This window comes from Anas acuta, chromosome 6, assembly GCF_963932015.1.
Source record: "Anas acuta chromosome 6, bAnaAcu1.1, whole genome shotgun sequence".
In the NCBI taxonomy this organism is placed as follows: domain Eukaryota; kingdom Metazoa; phylum Chordata; class Aves; order Anseriformes; family Anatidae; genus Anas; species Anas acuta.
In genome coordinates this window covers 39101518-39119500 of record NC_088984.1, presented here as the reverse complement: position 1 = coordinate 39119500, position 17983 = coordinate 39101518, and the positions used below count along the sequence as shown (strand labels likewise).

Sequence of the window (17983 nt, the reverse complement as noted above, 5' to 3'; positions counted from 1 at the left end):
CCTTCCTAGTGGAAATCCAATATATATTTTAACACATAAAATTGATTATATTAATTAAACAAGCTCCATTGGCTCAAGAAGTTTTGTCAGTAAAACTGCAACTATACCAGCAAAGCAACTGTCAAGTAGAATTATGATCCTGCAAAAACACAAAGGTATAAAATACACATTGTGCAGATGGAAATCCACACTGATCCACCATGTGCATTTATCAGATGAAATCAAGGTATGTGTATTTATGTATATATACGTCTACTAATCTTCCACGTCCTTTGTATTTTGCACATGCTACCTATGGTGTCCATTGTATTTTTAAGTATTTGTCATTACTAGACAATACATGTCTTATAGTAGCCCTGATCTATCCCAAAACTTTGTACAAACAGATAATCTGTGTCATTTTTAAGAAGTTCATAGACTAAAATATTCCTCTCACATTCAGTGAGCCTGATACTGTAAGACTGTTTGCTTTAGAGCAAGATTACTTTCTTAATGTTTTCATGTTATATGTGATGATGACACTGTATTCTATTCATCCTAGAATACCACTTAGCATTAAAATTGCATTCCTAAAAAACATAACCAGTGTAACAGCAAAACTTTAGTACAGGAATTTTATTTTGCTGAAGTGCAAATCTGAAAAGTAACACTTAAAAATAGCAGCACTGGCATTTCTGGTGTTTTGCCTTTGCAATTGCACCCAGATTAAACTTGGTTTATATACATTGCCCAATCCCACCTGTGAGCCTGCCGGAATCTGGGAAAATGCTTTTTCCTTTACACTATGATTTAAGAGAAATACTAAGAAAAAACAGCATCTCTGTAACCTCCTTTTCTTAAACAATCCACATTTCCTATGCTTCACTGACTATTTTTTGCTAAGGAAACATGTTAAAAACCTATGAAAATGCCTGAAATCCTCTCCCAGCAGTAAAATTCTTCCATGCTAACAGAAAGAGGTATCAGCCAGTGATTCTATTTATCATTCAAATAAATAGGCATGTCACTGGAATTGTTGGGTGAGGAGATGCAAATGTGTATACACTGACTTTTCAGAATGACGTTCTGACAGGTATTTCTGTACTTCAATGGCAAACTATGCAGGAAGAAATAATGGAAATCATAAATAATATTTTTTTGTGTATCTATTTCATGAAATCCTGGCTCAGAAGCAAATGCATAAATAACACGTATTTCATGGTGCTAAGCAAAATATTACATGGTCTGAAATGGTAACATATGCTCTCTGGATCGAGGGCAAAAATAGGTCTTAGAATCATAGAATCAAAAAAAGGACATAAGACATCTGGAAAGGAGAATAGCATACAGTTTCAAGCCACCAGACAGCTGAGTCTACCAATATTTCATCACCCTTCAAATTGGTAAAGTAGTACACAAGGAATGGAGCTATTTGAGGGGAGTATAGAGTGATGGAATGAAAATGAGGCAATAGGCATGGAAAAAAGTGCTGGACTAGTGGTTCCTGTATTTACTGGAAGTACATGTGAGGAAAAAGAAACTACAGTTCCTGTCAGGGCCAGAGGGTAATTTAAAAACCAGGGACAAGTATCAGTTAAAGAGAAAACTACCTACCAGAAGGATGGGGAAGTTGTATACAGATAACTCAGATTACCAGGTTTTATGAATGCTTTTTGCAATTCACTGCCCACAGAAGTACATACAATCTGGATGGTCTGAATGCTTACTTTGACATGAGAATCTTTGACATATTCTTATTTTGACATGATCTTCTATGTGAGTGGGAAAAGGGTTCCTTAACAAGCACTCACCAGACACCCCTGCACCTCATACAGTAGCATCCTGCATCTCTGACACTAGTACAGAGACAAGATATCTCCGCTTACCTCTTGAAGCCAGATTAAGCATACAGTTGCTAGCTGCCAGAATAGGATTCAAGTCTGAGGTTGATTTTCGACTTACAACGTTTCCACCTAAAGACTTGGGGAAAAAAAAAATCTTACCTCTCTTCATTGCTTTCATATTTTCATGTTCTGTCATTATAAATAAGATTATACACACATTTATGCATATTTAAAGCTCAAAAAGATGCACTCATAGAAAATTAACAACTAAAGACAATTAAAAAGGCAAGTTGTACTTGTGTTCAGAAGCAATTAACAAAGCTTTGTTCAACATACAATTGGCAGTTTAAGTAACAGACAACATACAGCAACGTTTCTTATCTGTTCTCCACCCAGTGTTCTTAATTGCTTCAAGACAGCATAGAAAATCTTTGTCTTCTCCTCAGGTAACTTTGAGATTGCATTTCTCAAGATGTCATTAACTAGAGACAGGCTGCAGGCAGCTCCTAGAGTTAATCCTGTTACCAAAATATTACGAAAGCATAATGTGAGCATTGCTTTATTGTCTGAGTTTTAAACTATGTTCAGACTGTAGAGCTAGGACTATTCATGTGCAATACAGGTAGGCATAAAGTGAAGGGACTTTGCATATTTAAGGAACTGTCACCTTTCAATTCAGGAGACCGAGGGTAAAGTTTCATGAAATTATGAAGTTGAGCTAATGGCTCAACATGTGTACAAAAAGGGAACTCCGTTCTCTGCTTCCAGCTGCTTTACTTGCATCAAGTTTGTCGAAATGTTTGTGTGAAGTTTCACCCGAAGTTGAGGCAGCTTCAATGGGCTCTTCCTATTTTAACCACTATTTACATTCCAGTTATTCTTCTAATGTAGCATTTGCAACAAGGTAAGTAATGCTAACACTGAATATGGTATTTTTCCCCCATTAGAAAGATCAGTGATAAATTTTTATATTAAGACTATACTTTAAAAATTTTCAATACTATAAAATGGTAAAAAGTGCCTCTTAATTCAAAATTATTAATGGGTTTCATTTATGTAATGTGTGAATTTTTTGAATGGAAACTGGAATTCAATTAAAAATATAACTCAAAATATAAATATTTTCCACTGGATTTTATTAAGTAAAACTATATTAAAATTTATGTACTTAAAGAAAAAATTAATCAAAACATGCTCTGCATTGAAATCTAATTAAAGAGAGGAAATACTCTTCCTGGTTGGCAAACTAAACCGAGTCTCTCTCATGTTAGAATGAGTAAGCCTTACACTCCAATGACTAGATATTATTTATAGAATAAAAGAAACAGTAAACATTCTCCATGCTTCTTGTAAATTACCAACCACTTTTCAGCTAAGAATGAATTAATTGGCAGCTGGAACTGGCTGATTGCAGCAAACTGAAAAAGATGTTCTAGATGCAATGACAGTAACGTTAAATACAGTTTCCCGCTTCAAAAATGTGGCTTCAGGCATGTAGTAAGTATCCTTCTTCAGATACAGGCCCTGATTTTCCTTAAAACTTATGCAATAAATATGCACGATGTAATTTATATTTAATTAATTTATGCTATTATAGGAAGTTTAAATGTATTTTTAGTTGCTATTTGAAAATTAAATAGAACTAATTTTAAAGCTAAAACCTAGTTTACCTTCAATATTAAAAATATCACTGTACTGATCTCAAACATACAAATTGAGGTACAAGGGTACTAATTTGGAATAATTAATGCTGTTATTTTTGAGAGCAAGATTATTTAGTGTGAATTAGCTATCATAGTTGAATCACAGACTTTTTTTTAACGTAGACAATTGTACAAAGTTGTTAACACACTGTGGTTCTCTATGCTATGCAACATAACATGGTATAAAACTGTGCCATGTGCTGGGACAGTGGCTACAGACAGCCACCTTGATCCAGGAAATAGCCAAGCATGCTTAGGCATGACTGGAGAGCCAAGATCATTGTACAGCACTTCACACTTTCAGCATGATGGAATGGAGTAGCATCCCCTACTGCAGAGGAATCTCCCATGTCTGAAACAAAGAGAGGTCTACTGACCGTCATCCGTGTACTTCACCACATTCAGATCCGGGATTCTTGCTGGAGAAAAGACAATTGGATGGAACATGCCTCCAAATTTCATCTGAGGTCCTACCAAATGGGAAGGCACAGACATAAATGTATATTCCATAACTGCAGGTCCAACATAGAGGAGCCTAAGCTTACAGATGAAAACATAATGAATGACAAACATAGTCCCACTCCTCCCATGGAGGCTGAAACAATGTCAACAGAAGACATTCAGATCATACATACCCACAATGGTGTTCCCAACAACCAAAGGTGCTTTGGGGTGGGCAGCTTTCAGATCTAGTAATTCATCTAAATTTACAGGTGAAATCCATGTCATTCGTTCCCCATGAAAAACCAGAGTTCTTTTTGGTTGATTTTCAGCCATTCTCTGATGGAGAAATATAGCAGATTTACATATTTAGACACAGAGACAGGTGGCAGGGTCTAACAGACATGACATTAGACTGGAAGTAAAAAGAAGTTCTTAAAATATGGTAATTCTACTTAAGCCTTCAAAATGCACAGAATGGGGACTGTTAGGCTGGTCCTTTGCACACTGGTGATTTTTTCAAATTTTGACTGAGTCCAATGGACCAGATTGATGATAAATATAATAAATAGCCCACAAATAAACAAAAGTACAAATAGATTCTGCAATTGCTGAAATTAATTTAAAAAATAATTAAAAATACTTAGGGAGGTGTTTGCACCCTTTGTTTGGAGGTTACCAGTGATAACAGCAGCCACATTCCTTTATGTAAACAAATGGATTTTTTTGGACGTTCTAGCACTGTTTACTGATCAGTTGGAAAAACCTTGTGAACTGGTGTGGGTACAAATACATAGGCAGGAACACCTATCTCACAGTTCTCAACATTTCTCTGTAAGCAGACAGCTAGCTATAGTGAATTTGTCTTTGAATTCATACCTTGACAATACTACAAAGGAAGCAGCTTTTAGTTTTTCTAGGGAATATACTGCTCTCAATAATCAAGGATTACTGACAATTTATATTCCAGTGTCCTTATTTTAGCTGCTCATATCTTTGCCCCACTTGAATCACTAGAGCTAAACACTCCCCAGACTGGATAGCCATTTAAGGCTGACTATTGATAGACAAGACCAGCAAAACTATTAAGCCACAAAATGGGGAAAATGTATTACTTTGGCAATGTTAGATAAAAAGTATTTGCCAGTTTGCTAGGAAGCATTTGTACATACAGGTGCTGCACTGAACACTCCCTTTAGGTTATTTTGTCTTCTCACCTAATGCTTAATTCTGCAGCTTCCCAATATGATTTTTTTGTATGTGATTATTCAATGAGATCACGGGGGAAAAAAAAATAACTTTTTAAAATTAAACCAGAATCATATGACAATTTTTTTTCTGATGAATCACTGCTAAGCAGGATGTTAGAATGAGTCCTGAACTATGGACTACTAAGAAGAAAAAGACAGAACTAAAGAGTAGTCTGTAAGTAGCAAAAATTACCATTAGTTCTGGAGGAAATATAAGCTCCTGAGTGGGATCTAAGGGCTGGAATTCATCTGGTGAAAATAATCTGGTGGAAATCTTAAAAAAGAAAGGAAACAAGCAAAGACAGTATCTATTTTTTTCTCTCATTCTTATTTCTACACAAAACAAAACCAAAAAAAACTGTAATGGTCCCAATGAAGCCAGTAGAAAATTGGCAATTCCATTACCTTTTGCATTTTGTGCTAAATTACAATGCTTCATTTGAAGCTGCAGGTGAAGGAAGTGGTCATAACAGTTTTTCAAAGTTTACTCATAACATAAATGTGTGTATTAGCAAGTATAGAGGCAAGTAACTGAAAGACTAACTACAGGCTTCCTGGTGTCCTACTGCAAGAAAGTAGATGGTTTCATGCCAACCTACAGAACCCAAAAGGCAGAGAAGTAGATCAGATATTATTGAAAGAAAACAGAGAACGAAGTCAAACGTACATGAATAAAAGGTTTCTTATAACACTACAATCATGGCCTATTTTTAGGAACGTAGCAGTTTATTGGATTCAAACCAACGGTTAGATTCTGAAGAGATAAGTGGTTACATTCAGATTATCACTTGTTGTTGGTTTTAGACAGTCCAACATATGCCCTGATTTTTTGCATAATGCAAAAAACAAAAACAAAAAAAAACAATAAAAAAAGATGATTGCTACATCATCTCCTTCTCATAAAAGAATACACATAGAAGCCTTGATTTTTAAAAATATTTCCAAATTTCCTGTGAGGAATAATAAAATATCTGATTTTATATATAACAACTGTAATATTATGGAAGGTGAGTAAGGTGGAAGGTATAAACAGATTATGCCTATATCTTGAATAGTTACAATAAATACACAATGCAAGACTCTTTTCTGTAGGTTCTAAAACCAACTAGTACAGTTAAAATACTTAAAATCCTACCTTCTCTTCCTTGTCAAACAAATCCTCTTCATGATCCAAGCAACACTTACCACTTGCTTTACTTTGACAACAAACAGATTCCTAAAATAGGAACATTCTATCAGTAAAATAGTGCCCAGGCTGGCAATAAGTTAAAGACTGCTTGAGCCATTAAGAGTCTCTCCTTACATTTCAATGAAGTTCTGGATAACATTTAATAATTAACTGCATCAGAAGGATTTGTGCGTAAAAGTGACAATATCCAAAAATATCTTAAAATCTTGTGCTATTCAAGTCCTTAATATAAAATATTTCATGTTATATGAAATTTGGTGGACCTTGTGAGAACACACATTCAACATTATTTCTTTTATCCACAGTTCAGTCTCCCATTTCTTTCATTGAAGGTCTCTGACATGTTATTTATGCCAGTATCGATCCATGATAAAACACATGTAGTTACTTTGGAGTACTCTTCATAATTCATGCTAGACACCAAGTTCCCATGTTCCTTTTTTTTTTTTTTTTTTTTAAAATAAACAGGCTAGGCTACTAGACACCTTATTAATCGTTTTCTTATTCATATTTTCAACATATTCATCATTTCCTGGGTCTGCTCAGCATGGAGAAAAGAAGACTGAGAGGGGATCTCATCAATGTGTATAGATATGTGAGGTGTGGGACACAGAGGGATTTGGCCAACCTCTTTTCAGTGGTTTGCGGGGACAAGACAAGGAGTAATGGTCACAAAATAGAGCACAGGAAGTTCTGCACCAACATGGGAAAGAATTTCTTCATGGTGAGGGTGACAGAGCACTAGGACAGGCTGCCCAGGAGGTTGTGGAGGAGTCTCCTTCTCTGGAGATAAATATTTAAGGCCAGTCTGGATGCCCACCTGGGCAGCCTGCTCCAAGGAACCTACTTTGGCAGTGAGGTTGGACGATGATCTTTCGAGGTCCCTTTCAACCCCTTCAATTCTGTGATTCTGTGATCAGCAGGGAGTAGTATGAGCACGAGATAGAAAGGTGGAGCAACTCCCTGCAAAGCCTGAAGGAAAGGCACCAGGGTGAGACACCCCAAACAGTGGTGGACCCCCTGCCCTGCCGAGCAGAGGGAGAGGACCCAGGAGATGAGGAGGAATGGAGACAGGTCCCTGCTCAACGTCAGAGGCAACCCCCCTACCGGCTCAGCCTTCCCTGGTGCCCTTACACAACAGGTTTCAGACCCAAGACTGGAGCTTGAGATACTGGTGGGTGAGGATGAGTTTAACAGTCTACCCAGAAGGATGCTTAAGGCAAGATAGTCAACTCCACACCTCAGGACTGCCTCCACTAAGAAAGAAAGGTGATCGTTGTAGGCGACTGCCTTCTCAGGGGAACAGAGGTTCTTTTTAGTTCTCTTTAATGCCTTTATCGATGATCTGGATGAGGGGATCGAGTGCACCCTCAGTAAGTTTGCAGACAACACCAAGTTAGGTGCGTGTGTCGATCTGCTTGAGGGCAGGAAGGCTCTGCAGGAGGATCTGAATAGGCTGGACCCATGGACTGAGGTCAACTGCATGAAGTTCAACAAGGCCAAGTGCTGGGTCCTGTACCTGGGGCACAATAACCCCAAGCAGCGCTATAGGCTGGGAGATGAGTGGTTGGAAAGCTGCCAGGCAGAGCGGGACCTGGGAGTATTGGTGGATAGTCAGCTGAATATGAGCCAGCAGTGTGCTCAGGTGGCCAAGAAGGCCAACAGCATCCTGGCTTGCATAAGAAGCAGTGTGGCCAGCAGGGCTAGGGAAGTGATTGTCCCCCTGTACTCGGCTCTGGTGAGGCTGCAACTCGAGTACTGTGCTCAGTTTTGGGCCCCTTGCTACAAGAAGGACATGGAGGTACTCAAGCAAGTCCAGAGAAAGGCAACAAAGCTGGTGAGGGGTCTGGAGAACAAGGCTTATGAGGAGCTGCTGAGGGAGGTAGGATTGTTCAGCCTGGAGAAGAGGAAGCTCAGGGGAAACCTTATCGCTCTCTATAGGTACCTGAAAAGAGGCTGTAGTGAGGTAAGGATTAGTCTATTCTCCCATGTACCTGGTGACAGGATGAAGGGGAATGGGCTGAAGTTGCACCAGGGGAGGTTTAGGTTGGATATTAGGAAGAACTTCTTTACCGAGAGGATTGTTAGGCATTGGAATGGTCCACCCAGGGAAGTGGTTGAGACACCATCCCTGGAGGTATTTAAAAGATATATAGATGTAGAGTTTAGTGATATGGTTTAGTGGAGGACTGGTTAGGTCAGAGGTTGGACTCGGTGATCTTGGAGGTCTCTTAGAACCTATATGATTCTGTGATTCTGATCTGCATCTCTTAACAGAGGAAAAATACATTGTCTTATTAAAAATCTTCATGGCCTGTATATAAGAACCATAAAACAGTTTGGGTTGGAAGGGACCTTAAAGATCATCTAACTCCAACCCCCCTGCCATGGACAGGGACACCTTTCACTAGATCAAGTTTCCCGAAGTCCCATTCAACCTGGCCTTAAACACTTCCAGGGATGGGGCATTCACAGCTTCTCTGGGCATCCTGTCTAAATTTCTAATCTAAATACTATATTTCATAATAATTCATGCTCCTCACACTCCATAGGAACCTATCAACTAAAACATTAGTTCATAAACGTACTGAGAGGCATAATCTATCTGTACTTTAAAAGAGTACTAATAATAACAACAAAGTTATGACAAAACTTCTATAATCACTACTCCTCACCTTACAAAAAGTTTTACAGGCATCTAGGATTGGCCTATATCCAGTACAACGGCACAAGTTCCCTGAAAAAAAAGAAAAAAAAAAAAAAAAGGAAATCACTTAAAAAAGCCTTTGTTCTAAAGATGTGGGTTTAAAATGCTTTTACATGAGGTTTGCATCTTTGAGGCTGAAAATAAAATTTTTGGTCTCTGAAGAGATAAAAAGATCACTGTTTCACTAGACTTAAGACTCCGCAGCTCCCAAGAGAAAAAGGCTGTTGTTTCAAGGGGAATATGAGATACTTGAAAGCTGCACTCAAAGAACAGTGACTACATCTTAGCAAACAGGAAAGAAGAGATAAGTACCCACTCAAAATGTTTTTCCTTTCCCCCGATCTATTTTTAATAGTGAAGCTTAGCATTGTATCTCCATCTAGTTCATCTCATAGTAACATGAAATGTCTGAGTCCATTATAACTCCACAGCATAACAAAAAATGTATTTTACCTGCAAAAAAATGTTCACGTTTGCCCTTAGTGAAGATGGCATGCATACATCTCTACCTTATTTAACTGTTTTATTGCTACCACAAAGGGACCCTCTTCCTGTGAGATTTATGACATTCTCAACTCCAGATGTAATAGTATCTTAGAAACTTTCAGGGGCAGCTTCTTCTCCAGTGTACTGTCGTTTTTGCGCATCTGATTTAAAACATTTCAGACGATACATATGAGGATATTTTGAACACCTGTCCCTGAGCAACCCACAGCTCCATGATTCATGTTCCAGGATAAAAGAATGACAGGAAATAAAATGTCAGTGTCCCATAGCAACTCTGCTGGGAAGTGCAATCTAGAGTACACATATGCATGTGTACTCACACAGATTTGCACTCGTGTATGCAAAGTATCAGAAGAAAATGGTTCAATGACATACCTACAAATTAGAAGTGGCAATATTTACCAGCCAGAGCTGCAGTCATCTGCTCTGAAGTTGGTTCTGGGTAGTTTCTTAGTAATGTGTATATGGACATCACCATTCCAGGGGTACAGAAACCACACTGGGAGCCATGGCACTTGGCAAGCCTTTCCTGAAATAAAACACCACAAATGGTACTCCTCTCAATGTACTTCACCCTTTCTAATAAACTCTCTCACACATAGGAAACCCACACTAAATGCTTTCTTGATGGTAAATCAGACTTATAAAGGAAAACAATTTAAGCTCAAAATAAGAGTAATTATTAATACTCAAATAAGAGTAATTATTTTGGGCGTGAAACCCTAGCACACATCACCAAGGAAGCTAATTAACATTCAGTGGGCTTTTGCCTTTTTTGCTTCCATACTAAAACATCAGCTAAAGGGCATTGTCCAAGGTGTACCATTACCTCAAATGGAATGGTAAGCCTGATTCACTCCAACAATTCTTATGTACCAACTATGTGATCAGGGTGTCAGTATTACTGCAAGGTCCATCATGAGCTACACATCATCAGTCTTGATCAACCAACCATCAGAAACTTGTGTTTTATTCTGTTATCCATTATCAGGGGGAATAAGTGACATGAAATATCCATGCCCTGATTCCCATGCACTGCCACTCAAGCCAGCCCAATCAAAGGAAGAAATCAATAATCTTCTTACACAATGATAATGCGTTCTCACCTGAACTGGATGAACCCTGCTTTTTGTACTTCCAACACCTTCCACTGTGGTGACTGCCACACCATACAAGGAGCAAATAGGAAGCAAGCATGCATTTGCTGAGTAGTGACTTCGGAGCATTAAGGGGAATAAAGAACTTAAACACATCTGAATATTATTTTGTGGTAAAGTAAGACTTAGTTTTTACTTACAAAGCCATTACCATCATTTGGAATGACAGAAGAGTAAGTGCTATAGAAGAGATTACTTACTAGCTGTGTTTCTTGTCCCCAGTACTTACATGTACTGTACTTACAAGGACATAATATTGACAGTTTTGGAGAATTTACATCTTCCCTAATACTTCAGTCTTTTCTAATTGCCCTCTCATTTTTCCTGCTCACAATCAACCTTTCAAGTGTGTTTTGGATGAAGAAAGTGGGGAAGGGAGAGTTGGTGTAGTCCTCTGAAAAAAGAAAAAAATTATTGCTGATAATTTGAAATCCAAGTTTCTGATCCAAAGGAAATTCTAATGTAAAAAAAATAAAAATCCTTCTAAAAAAAAAAAAAAAATCCTTCCAAATAGGAACAATGTACCAAAACAAAATTCTGTAAAGCTTTTTGTCATTAACAATAAAATGCTTTGTTTTACTATAGTTGAAATGTTTCTTTTCGGTAGCATCATTATAGTTTTTCTAATTTAACACTTAAAATAACATTAAACATTTTATTTACATTGTACTCCAACATAACATAATTGTCTAAAGGAACAACTAGAACATTTTGATATCTTCCCCCACACACACACCTGAAAAGATGCTCCGTTGACAATGACAGTTAGTATTAAACAATTTGATTAAAGTTTTTTCAATTTCAATTTAATTTATTCCTGCTTTTAGTTTAACAAAACTGCTATTGAGTTTTGAAATCTCTTTTGGGCAAGGAGAGGGAGTTAAGTATTAGAGGGCTGGGCTGATCCAACTCACACTTCTGGCTGCCCTATTCTCCCATGACTTATATGACAGAACTGCAGGGAGAAGCTATGTCCCTGTGGTCAGCACAAAGGATGTTAAATTAGCACTTCCTAAAGAGAAAACTCCTCACAGCAGCTGTCAGGTTGTATTAGCAAATTAAGCATTTCAACAAATTTACAGCTGAATGAACAGTTGATTTTTTTTAAAACCGTGTCCTTCTTTGGATTAAAGCGGCTCTTCCTTTTGGATTCTTTTACTAATAAACACATACATTACAAATGTTTTTGTTTGTTTGTTTGTTTTTCAAGTTTCATACCTGGAAACTGCATTTACAGTCATAAAATTTTGCATAAAGCTTTACAAATTTTCTGTTAAGGATACCGTATCTTCTTTGAAGCTGGTTCATAAGTTGATATCATCACCGTACAGGCACCACAGCCACCTCCTCCACAGCCATACTTAGTTCCTGTAAGATGGACTGAAAGTGCTACCAGTAGGGAAAAAAAAAAGTTTCATTTTGGCCTTTATTCTTCTATAAAGCTTGAGGACCATCTTTTTTTCCTGAACTTTTATGGAATATATAATTGGTTAGATACAATAGCATATATATTGGATTCTTTCTTATACATGATTAAAATTTTCAGTGACAATAAGATTGAAGATAAGGAAAAACAAATTCTTTTGAAGGAGTAAATGGAGTCAGAAACAGTAAGTGAAAAAGTTTTACAAGTGAAAACATGAAAAGAAAAAACTTGTAACGGGCAAACTAGTTATATATCCAGCAGGACACTAAAACCAATATCCAAAGTTTTCCCAGAAGTGCCACTGGAAAAGTAACTGGAAAAAAACAAGACCTCTTGCACCAATTCTTTTACTCACCAGCCCCTTCCAGGAGCTGATCAATGATTAGCTAATGAGTGACCGAGTCACTAATCCAGCTGATAGCTACCCTCTGTTTTTCCTGGGTCACTTTTCTGCTGGTCTAGCGAGTGGAATTAGTACACAGAGAAGTCTGAGGAATGTCACAGTTGGCGTAAGTTGCAGGAAGAGAGCTTTCTGCCAGGAGCATGGAATGATGGAGGGGAAAACAAGCTGCCTTTGCTTTTAACAATGTGTTGTGAAAAGTTGTTCGTCAACGTGGGAGTTAGCACTCTTCACTTGAAATAATGCTCTGACACACATACATTGTTTTAAGGTCTCACCCAATTAAGCTCTACTACTTTTTCCACTGCAAAATGCTTTACAGAGCCCTTTCACTAACATCCTAACCTGTCAGATATAACCAGTACATTTTAAGATACAGTCTCTTTCCTTCTTACTCTTCTATTTATTTGCTAATTTACACTGGGCCTTACAGTTATTAACAGTATTCCAATATGCTGATTTCTATGGCATTTAGCCAAAATAAATAAATAAATAAAAGATGTCAGGATGCTTAGTGAAGTATTATATTGTATGTTGCAATTATAAAACACATTACTGGAAGACACTAAATTTCCTCATACTCAGTCATTTCGGATTATACAAATTTTGGCAGCCATCAGCATAAGTTATTTCTGACCTATATTTTTGCTCCCTGCCATTCATTTTTGGCTGTTTAAGAAATTAGCTGTCGTCCTAGCTAAATTAGCTCACTATGTGTGGAAGTTTGCTGTGAAAAGAATCAGTACCTCAAGTCTGGCTACCTGAGTGGTCTCAGGCACAGTCATACAGGTACATCTTAGAGAATAACACACTATTATACAGACATAAGCATCAGAATACAAGAATAAGCCAAAATTTAAATTGTAGGGTAAAACCCTACTAGCTCCAGAAAACAAGTTAATCTTATCCTTATTTATAAGGAGATTACAAATATACAGTAAGGTTAAATGATTTTTCAAGGTGCCAGAGCAAGTCAGTGCAGCATATGTATGGGACCTAGATAATCTCACTCACAAATGTGCTTTAACAAATGAAATACAACTCCTGTGATAGAACTGGTATGGAGCCATGTTTTATAGCTCAATGGAGCTTGAAGTTGTTACAAGTTAATGAAGATTAATTTCCTAATTACCAGAACTACAGCGACCTATTCTTCACCAGACTCCTCCTTATGACTGATCAGTAATGAAGATGTTTCAACTTAAGTATTTCTTCTAAAAATTTAAAGTTTATAAAAACATTCTGTTGTGTGAATTCTCTAGCGTATGGTATATGTCATTTTGCTCTCTGGTAATATGTTTCAGGAGACAGCCTAGGAAGCTGCCGAACAGGGAAGATTCTGCTCTCTCCCATTTGGTCCATGCTCCTGGATGACAGTCCCTACATATAATGTGTTACTCAACAGTAAAAAACAGCTTCATGAATACTGGGAATAAGCCTGTGGCACAGCAGGTTCTGGAAAGCTGTTAACAGTTGAAATCAGACATATAAACAAGCCTCAGAAAAGGCAAATAAAAATAGAGGAAAAGATCAGAGCAACTGCTGCAGAATTTGTAGCAACAGAGAAAGCCACTGAGATGTGGACAAACCAAGACAGGAGAGAAATTTGGGAAAAAAAAAATAACGTCAGGGTATAAGCTCTAGCTCTTTCAACTTCTGCTTTATCTATTTTCTTTCCTCCCATTTTAAAAATTCATACTTGTTCATATTTACTTGCTGTTAAGACCTGTTTTTTGTTTGTTTTTAAGGTTTAGAAATCTGGAATGCTTCTCATAAGAAGTTAACAGATTACTTCAAAATTCCAACAGACTTAGGCTCTCATCACAAGGTCTTTCCTCTTTCCACAAAGAGACTTTTACACAATTTGGAGATGCCTACTCTGTCAAGTTTTATTCACACTAGCCAAAAGGTTCTTAGAATCAAACAGATAAATACACACATGCACACAGTGATAAATAGCATAGCTCTTATTTGTTTAGGAAACTAGGCAAAAAAAAAAAAGTACAGTAGCTCACTGAAGAGTATTTGGCTTAAGAAGGACATCATTTAATATGGTTGCTTAAGATAAAGGAAGTCACAGCTTCTTTAAGCTTGTAAATGACCTTTTAATTATTTATGAGAATTTTGCTCTAATAAGACTTTCAACTGAGTGACTTCAAGAAAAAACAAGAAAAGGATACGTCTCTTTCGCAGGTAAGACAGCAGCATCTGTTCAGGATCAGCATGTTTCTCTATTATCTACAGTAAGAAATGAAAACCAATCTCTAACTAAGAAAGCAAAACTTTTCAAAATTCAGGGTACAGAGTACATTCCCACAAAGCCAGAAAAAAGTTCTCCTCTGGTTTCCTCTCATAGAACTACCCCTATTGCAATGCCCACAGGAGAGTTTGGACTTGTAAAAAAATTCTTCAGACAGATAATGTTTCCAGGATCTACTAAAAATAAATGCTGCTTACTTGAAAGGTCATGCTGAGGGAATTGACTTTCAACCATACTAAAAATAAAAATGGGATAGAACTTTGGTACAATAAAGGTAGCATAGCACAAAGAATTAATGATTTGCAGATTTTGGAGTCTCTCTGGTACTTTAACCTACTGGGATGAACAGTAGAGGATGCCTCTAAATGTATCAGCAGGAATCGCTTTTCATCCAGTTTTATTTACATAAACCTGCACTTGCCTTAATAGACCGAAAACAGAGCATCAGAAATGCCTACATTCTTATTTCATTAGAGGATTGTTTATTCCACTGCTTAGAATCGGCTATTTCCTTCCAGTTACATTGAATCAATACCAAGCTTAATTTTGCTCTTGCAGTATTATCGTTATGATGGCCATTAGTCCAGATTTTGGCACTTGGGTCTTGCTGACTTGCTGGTGTTATTCTGTGCATCTCTTCTCCAACAACCACTGAAAATGAAAAGCTAGGCACCTACAAATGAAAAACTAGTTTGCTCACCACCTAAATTTGATAGCCAGTTTAAAGCCCACTTCACTTTGAAGTTTTTTCCCCCAAAACTCAACAGCACTGTGGAATGTTTTAACCACATTGTGGAGTTACCTTGCTCTGCAGCTGAACTATACCACAGCCACTCTCTCACTCCCCCTCCTCAAAGGGAAAGGGGGAGAAAATATGGGCTCAAGGGTTGAGATAAGGACAGGGAGATCACTTACCAATTGTCAGGGGCAAAACAGACTTGGTACTGGGAGATTAGAGAAATTTATCACCTATTCCTAACAAGCTAGAGAACTGAGAAACAAAGAAAACAAATTAAAAACACCTTCCTGTCATCCACCCTCTTCTACTTCCTCCCCCCAAGTGGCACAGGGCAAAGGGGAATGGGTGCTGCAGTCAGTCTGCAGCACTTTGCCTCTACCACTCCTTGATGGTCACTTTCTGCCCCTGCTCCATGTGGGGTCCATCCCACGGGATGCCATTCTTCCTGAACCGATCCTGCATGGCTTCCCACAGGAAAGAAATGCTCCCATATGGGTCTGTACCATGGGGGACATCCATCAGGAGCAAACTGTTCCAACATGGGTCCCTCATGGACAGCAGATCCCCTCAGATCCCCTGCTCCTGCGTGGGCTCCTCCAGGGGCTACAGCTCCGGCCCGGCCCCTGCTCTGGTGCGGGTTCTCCACGGGCTGCAGCCTCCTCTAAGTCTGAGGAAACCAGATCTCATTTGTGCCCACACCATTCAGGGTTACTTCTGGAACAGCAACCGCTCTTTCTCCGCTCCCCCTCACAGCAGCACTTACCTTCCTGCCATTCACATAGAAAATGAGCTCGTCAGCCCCTGCTGCTCCTTGCAAGGACATCGTATTCCAGCCTCAGAACTTTCAGCGGCAGCTGGGGAGTCCTTCGGCAGGCTGGGGCGGAGCCGCGCAGCAACAGGGTGGACACAGAGGCGGGAACTGGGGGAGGCACCTTCAGAACCGGGGCTGCAAAGCTCAGAACAGGAACTCTCCAGGAAGTTCAGAATGTGTAAATAAAATGTTTGAATTAAATGAAACTCTGCAGCTGTTTTAGAAAACTTTCAAATGGAGGCTCGGGAATACTTTATCCTGATTAATTCCAATGTGTTGTATTATTTATATTAAAAAAAAAAAAAAAATCTTACCTGAAAGAGACAGAAGAGACTATAAGGCATCAACTGGAGGACCTTGTTTTAAGTAATGATGCTGTAAGGTCTTTGATTTTGAACTGTAGGGAGCCAACTTGAAGAATATTCCATATTCTGAATTGCAAGGACAAGAAGATGCTCTTGTGAACCAAAGGGAGGATGGCAAACTGCAGCCAGATTCTTCTTCCCTGAACTGTTCAGCATAGGGTTTGGCACATGCACATGCCAGGCTGAGTTCAGGACAGGTGATTAGACATTGTTCAGATAAGAGGTAACTGTTAGACTTATTATTATTTTTAAAAACAACAACCATTTCTACTTGAACATAACTGTCTCTCAATAAAACTCAGGTATTTCAGACTGATGCCAGACGTAGAGCACAGCGATTTAAGGGAAGGAGAGAGTCCTGATTCCTCTGATGAGCGAGCATATTCATCCACGAGTTACTGAAGAACTATGTAACTTCAGTTGTTACATGGGATGCACCCTCTGTAGGACGTTTTAAAATGATGCTTCTTTGTTATTATTATTTCAGTCTGACTCTACATTTTGATTTCTGTAAAATAGATGCAACCAGTGATTTTCCCCTTAAGAGGAGACAAAGGAAGAATCAGTTATGAAATTCATGTTCAGAAGACGTTACAGGCTTGCATCTTCCCACCTAGACTGTTATATTCATGTATTCTAAAAAGTCAGTGTTGCAGAAAGTCGTATATGTGGTGAATACACTAACCCTTTATGAGCACCTCTGTGGTGGTCTTATCTTCTTTATGGATAGTTTTTACTGATATTCTGGAAAATTCTGATTCATAAACTTTAGTTTTCTTCTATAAATATTAAAAAGCCTCTGAAAATGAACTTTCAAATCCCATAGAAACTAAAAGATTTTATGAAGTCTTGATATTTAACAATACCAAATAAAGCTTTACGTGCACAAGCTTTGAATAATGCATCACCTAGTTTCAGTCCCTAGTAAGTGATGCTTTACAATATTTACTGCCCTACTTCATATTTAGTACAATGAAATATTACCTACTTCATGGGATAATCATTCCTTTTCAGTATATTACAGTTTGCCAGGCCTCTGTCTTACAATGACATGTTTCTTGCTAACTTTCACTGAAATTATTATATACTGTTAAATGTAGGATGCTGGAATCAGAACATATAAGAAAAGACAAACTTATTCCTTTGAAGATACTGAATTATTTTATATGATGTATGTAAATAATAGACATTTTTAAATGCAGCAT

The 17983-nt window shown here is 38.0% G+C and overlaps 1 protein-coding gene across 6 annotated transcripts in view; it reads right to left on the bottom strand.

Annotated features, from left to right (window-relative positions):
• AOX1 (aldehyde oxidase 1) overlaps positions 1-16522 on the bottom strand; it is a 44265-nt gene extending 27743 nt beyond the window's left edge. For 2 of the 6 annotated variants that reach the window (XM_068686648.1, XM_068686646.1), the window contains exons 1-12: positions 16366-16522; positions 14784-14841; positions 12061-12166; positions 10727-10835; positions 10023-10149; positions 9082-9143; positions 6353-6433; positions 5411-5491; positions 4162-4306; positions 3904-3996; positions 2160-2341; positions 1866-1959 (exon numbers count right to left, since the gene is read on the bottom strand). In XM_068686648.1, the coding sequence (XP_068542749.1) occupies positions 1866-1959; positions 2160-2341; positions 3904-3996; positions 4162-4306; positions 5411-5491; positions 6353-6433; positions 9082-9143; positions 10023-10149; positions 10727-10835; positions 12061-12166; positions 14784-14841; positions 16366-16425 (1198 nt within the window). In that variant the 5' untranslated portion in view covers positions 16426-16522. Of the gene's footprint in view, positions 1-1865; positions 1960-2159; positions 2342-3903; positions 3997-4161; positions 4307-5410; positions 5492-6352; positions 6434-9081; positions 9144-10022; positions 10150-10726; positions 10836-11995; positions 12024-12060; positions 12167-14783; positions 14842-16365 lie in introns of those variants that run through there. The other 4 variants (XM_068686649.1, XM_068686647.1, XM_068686650.1 and 1 more) reach the window with 4 other exon arrangements.
• Between the last annotated feature and the right edge of the window lie 1461 nt (positions 16523-17983).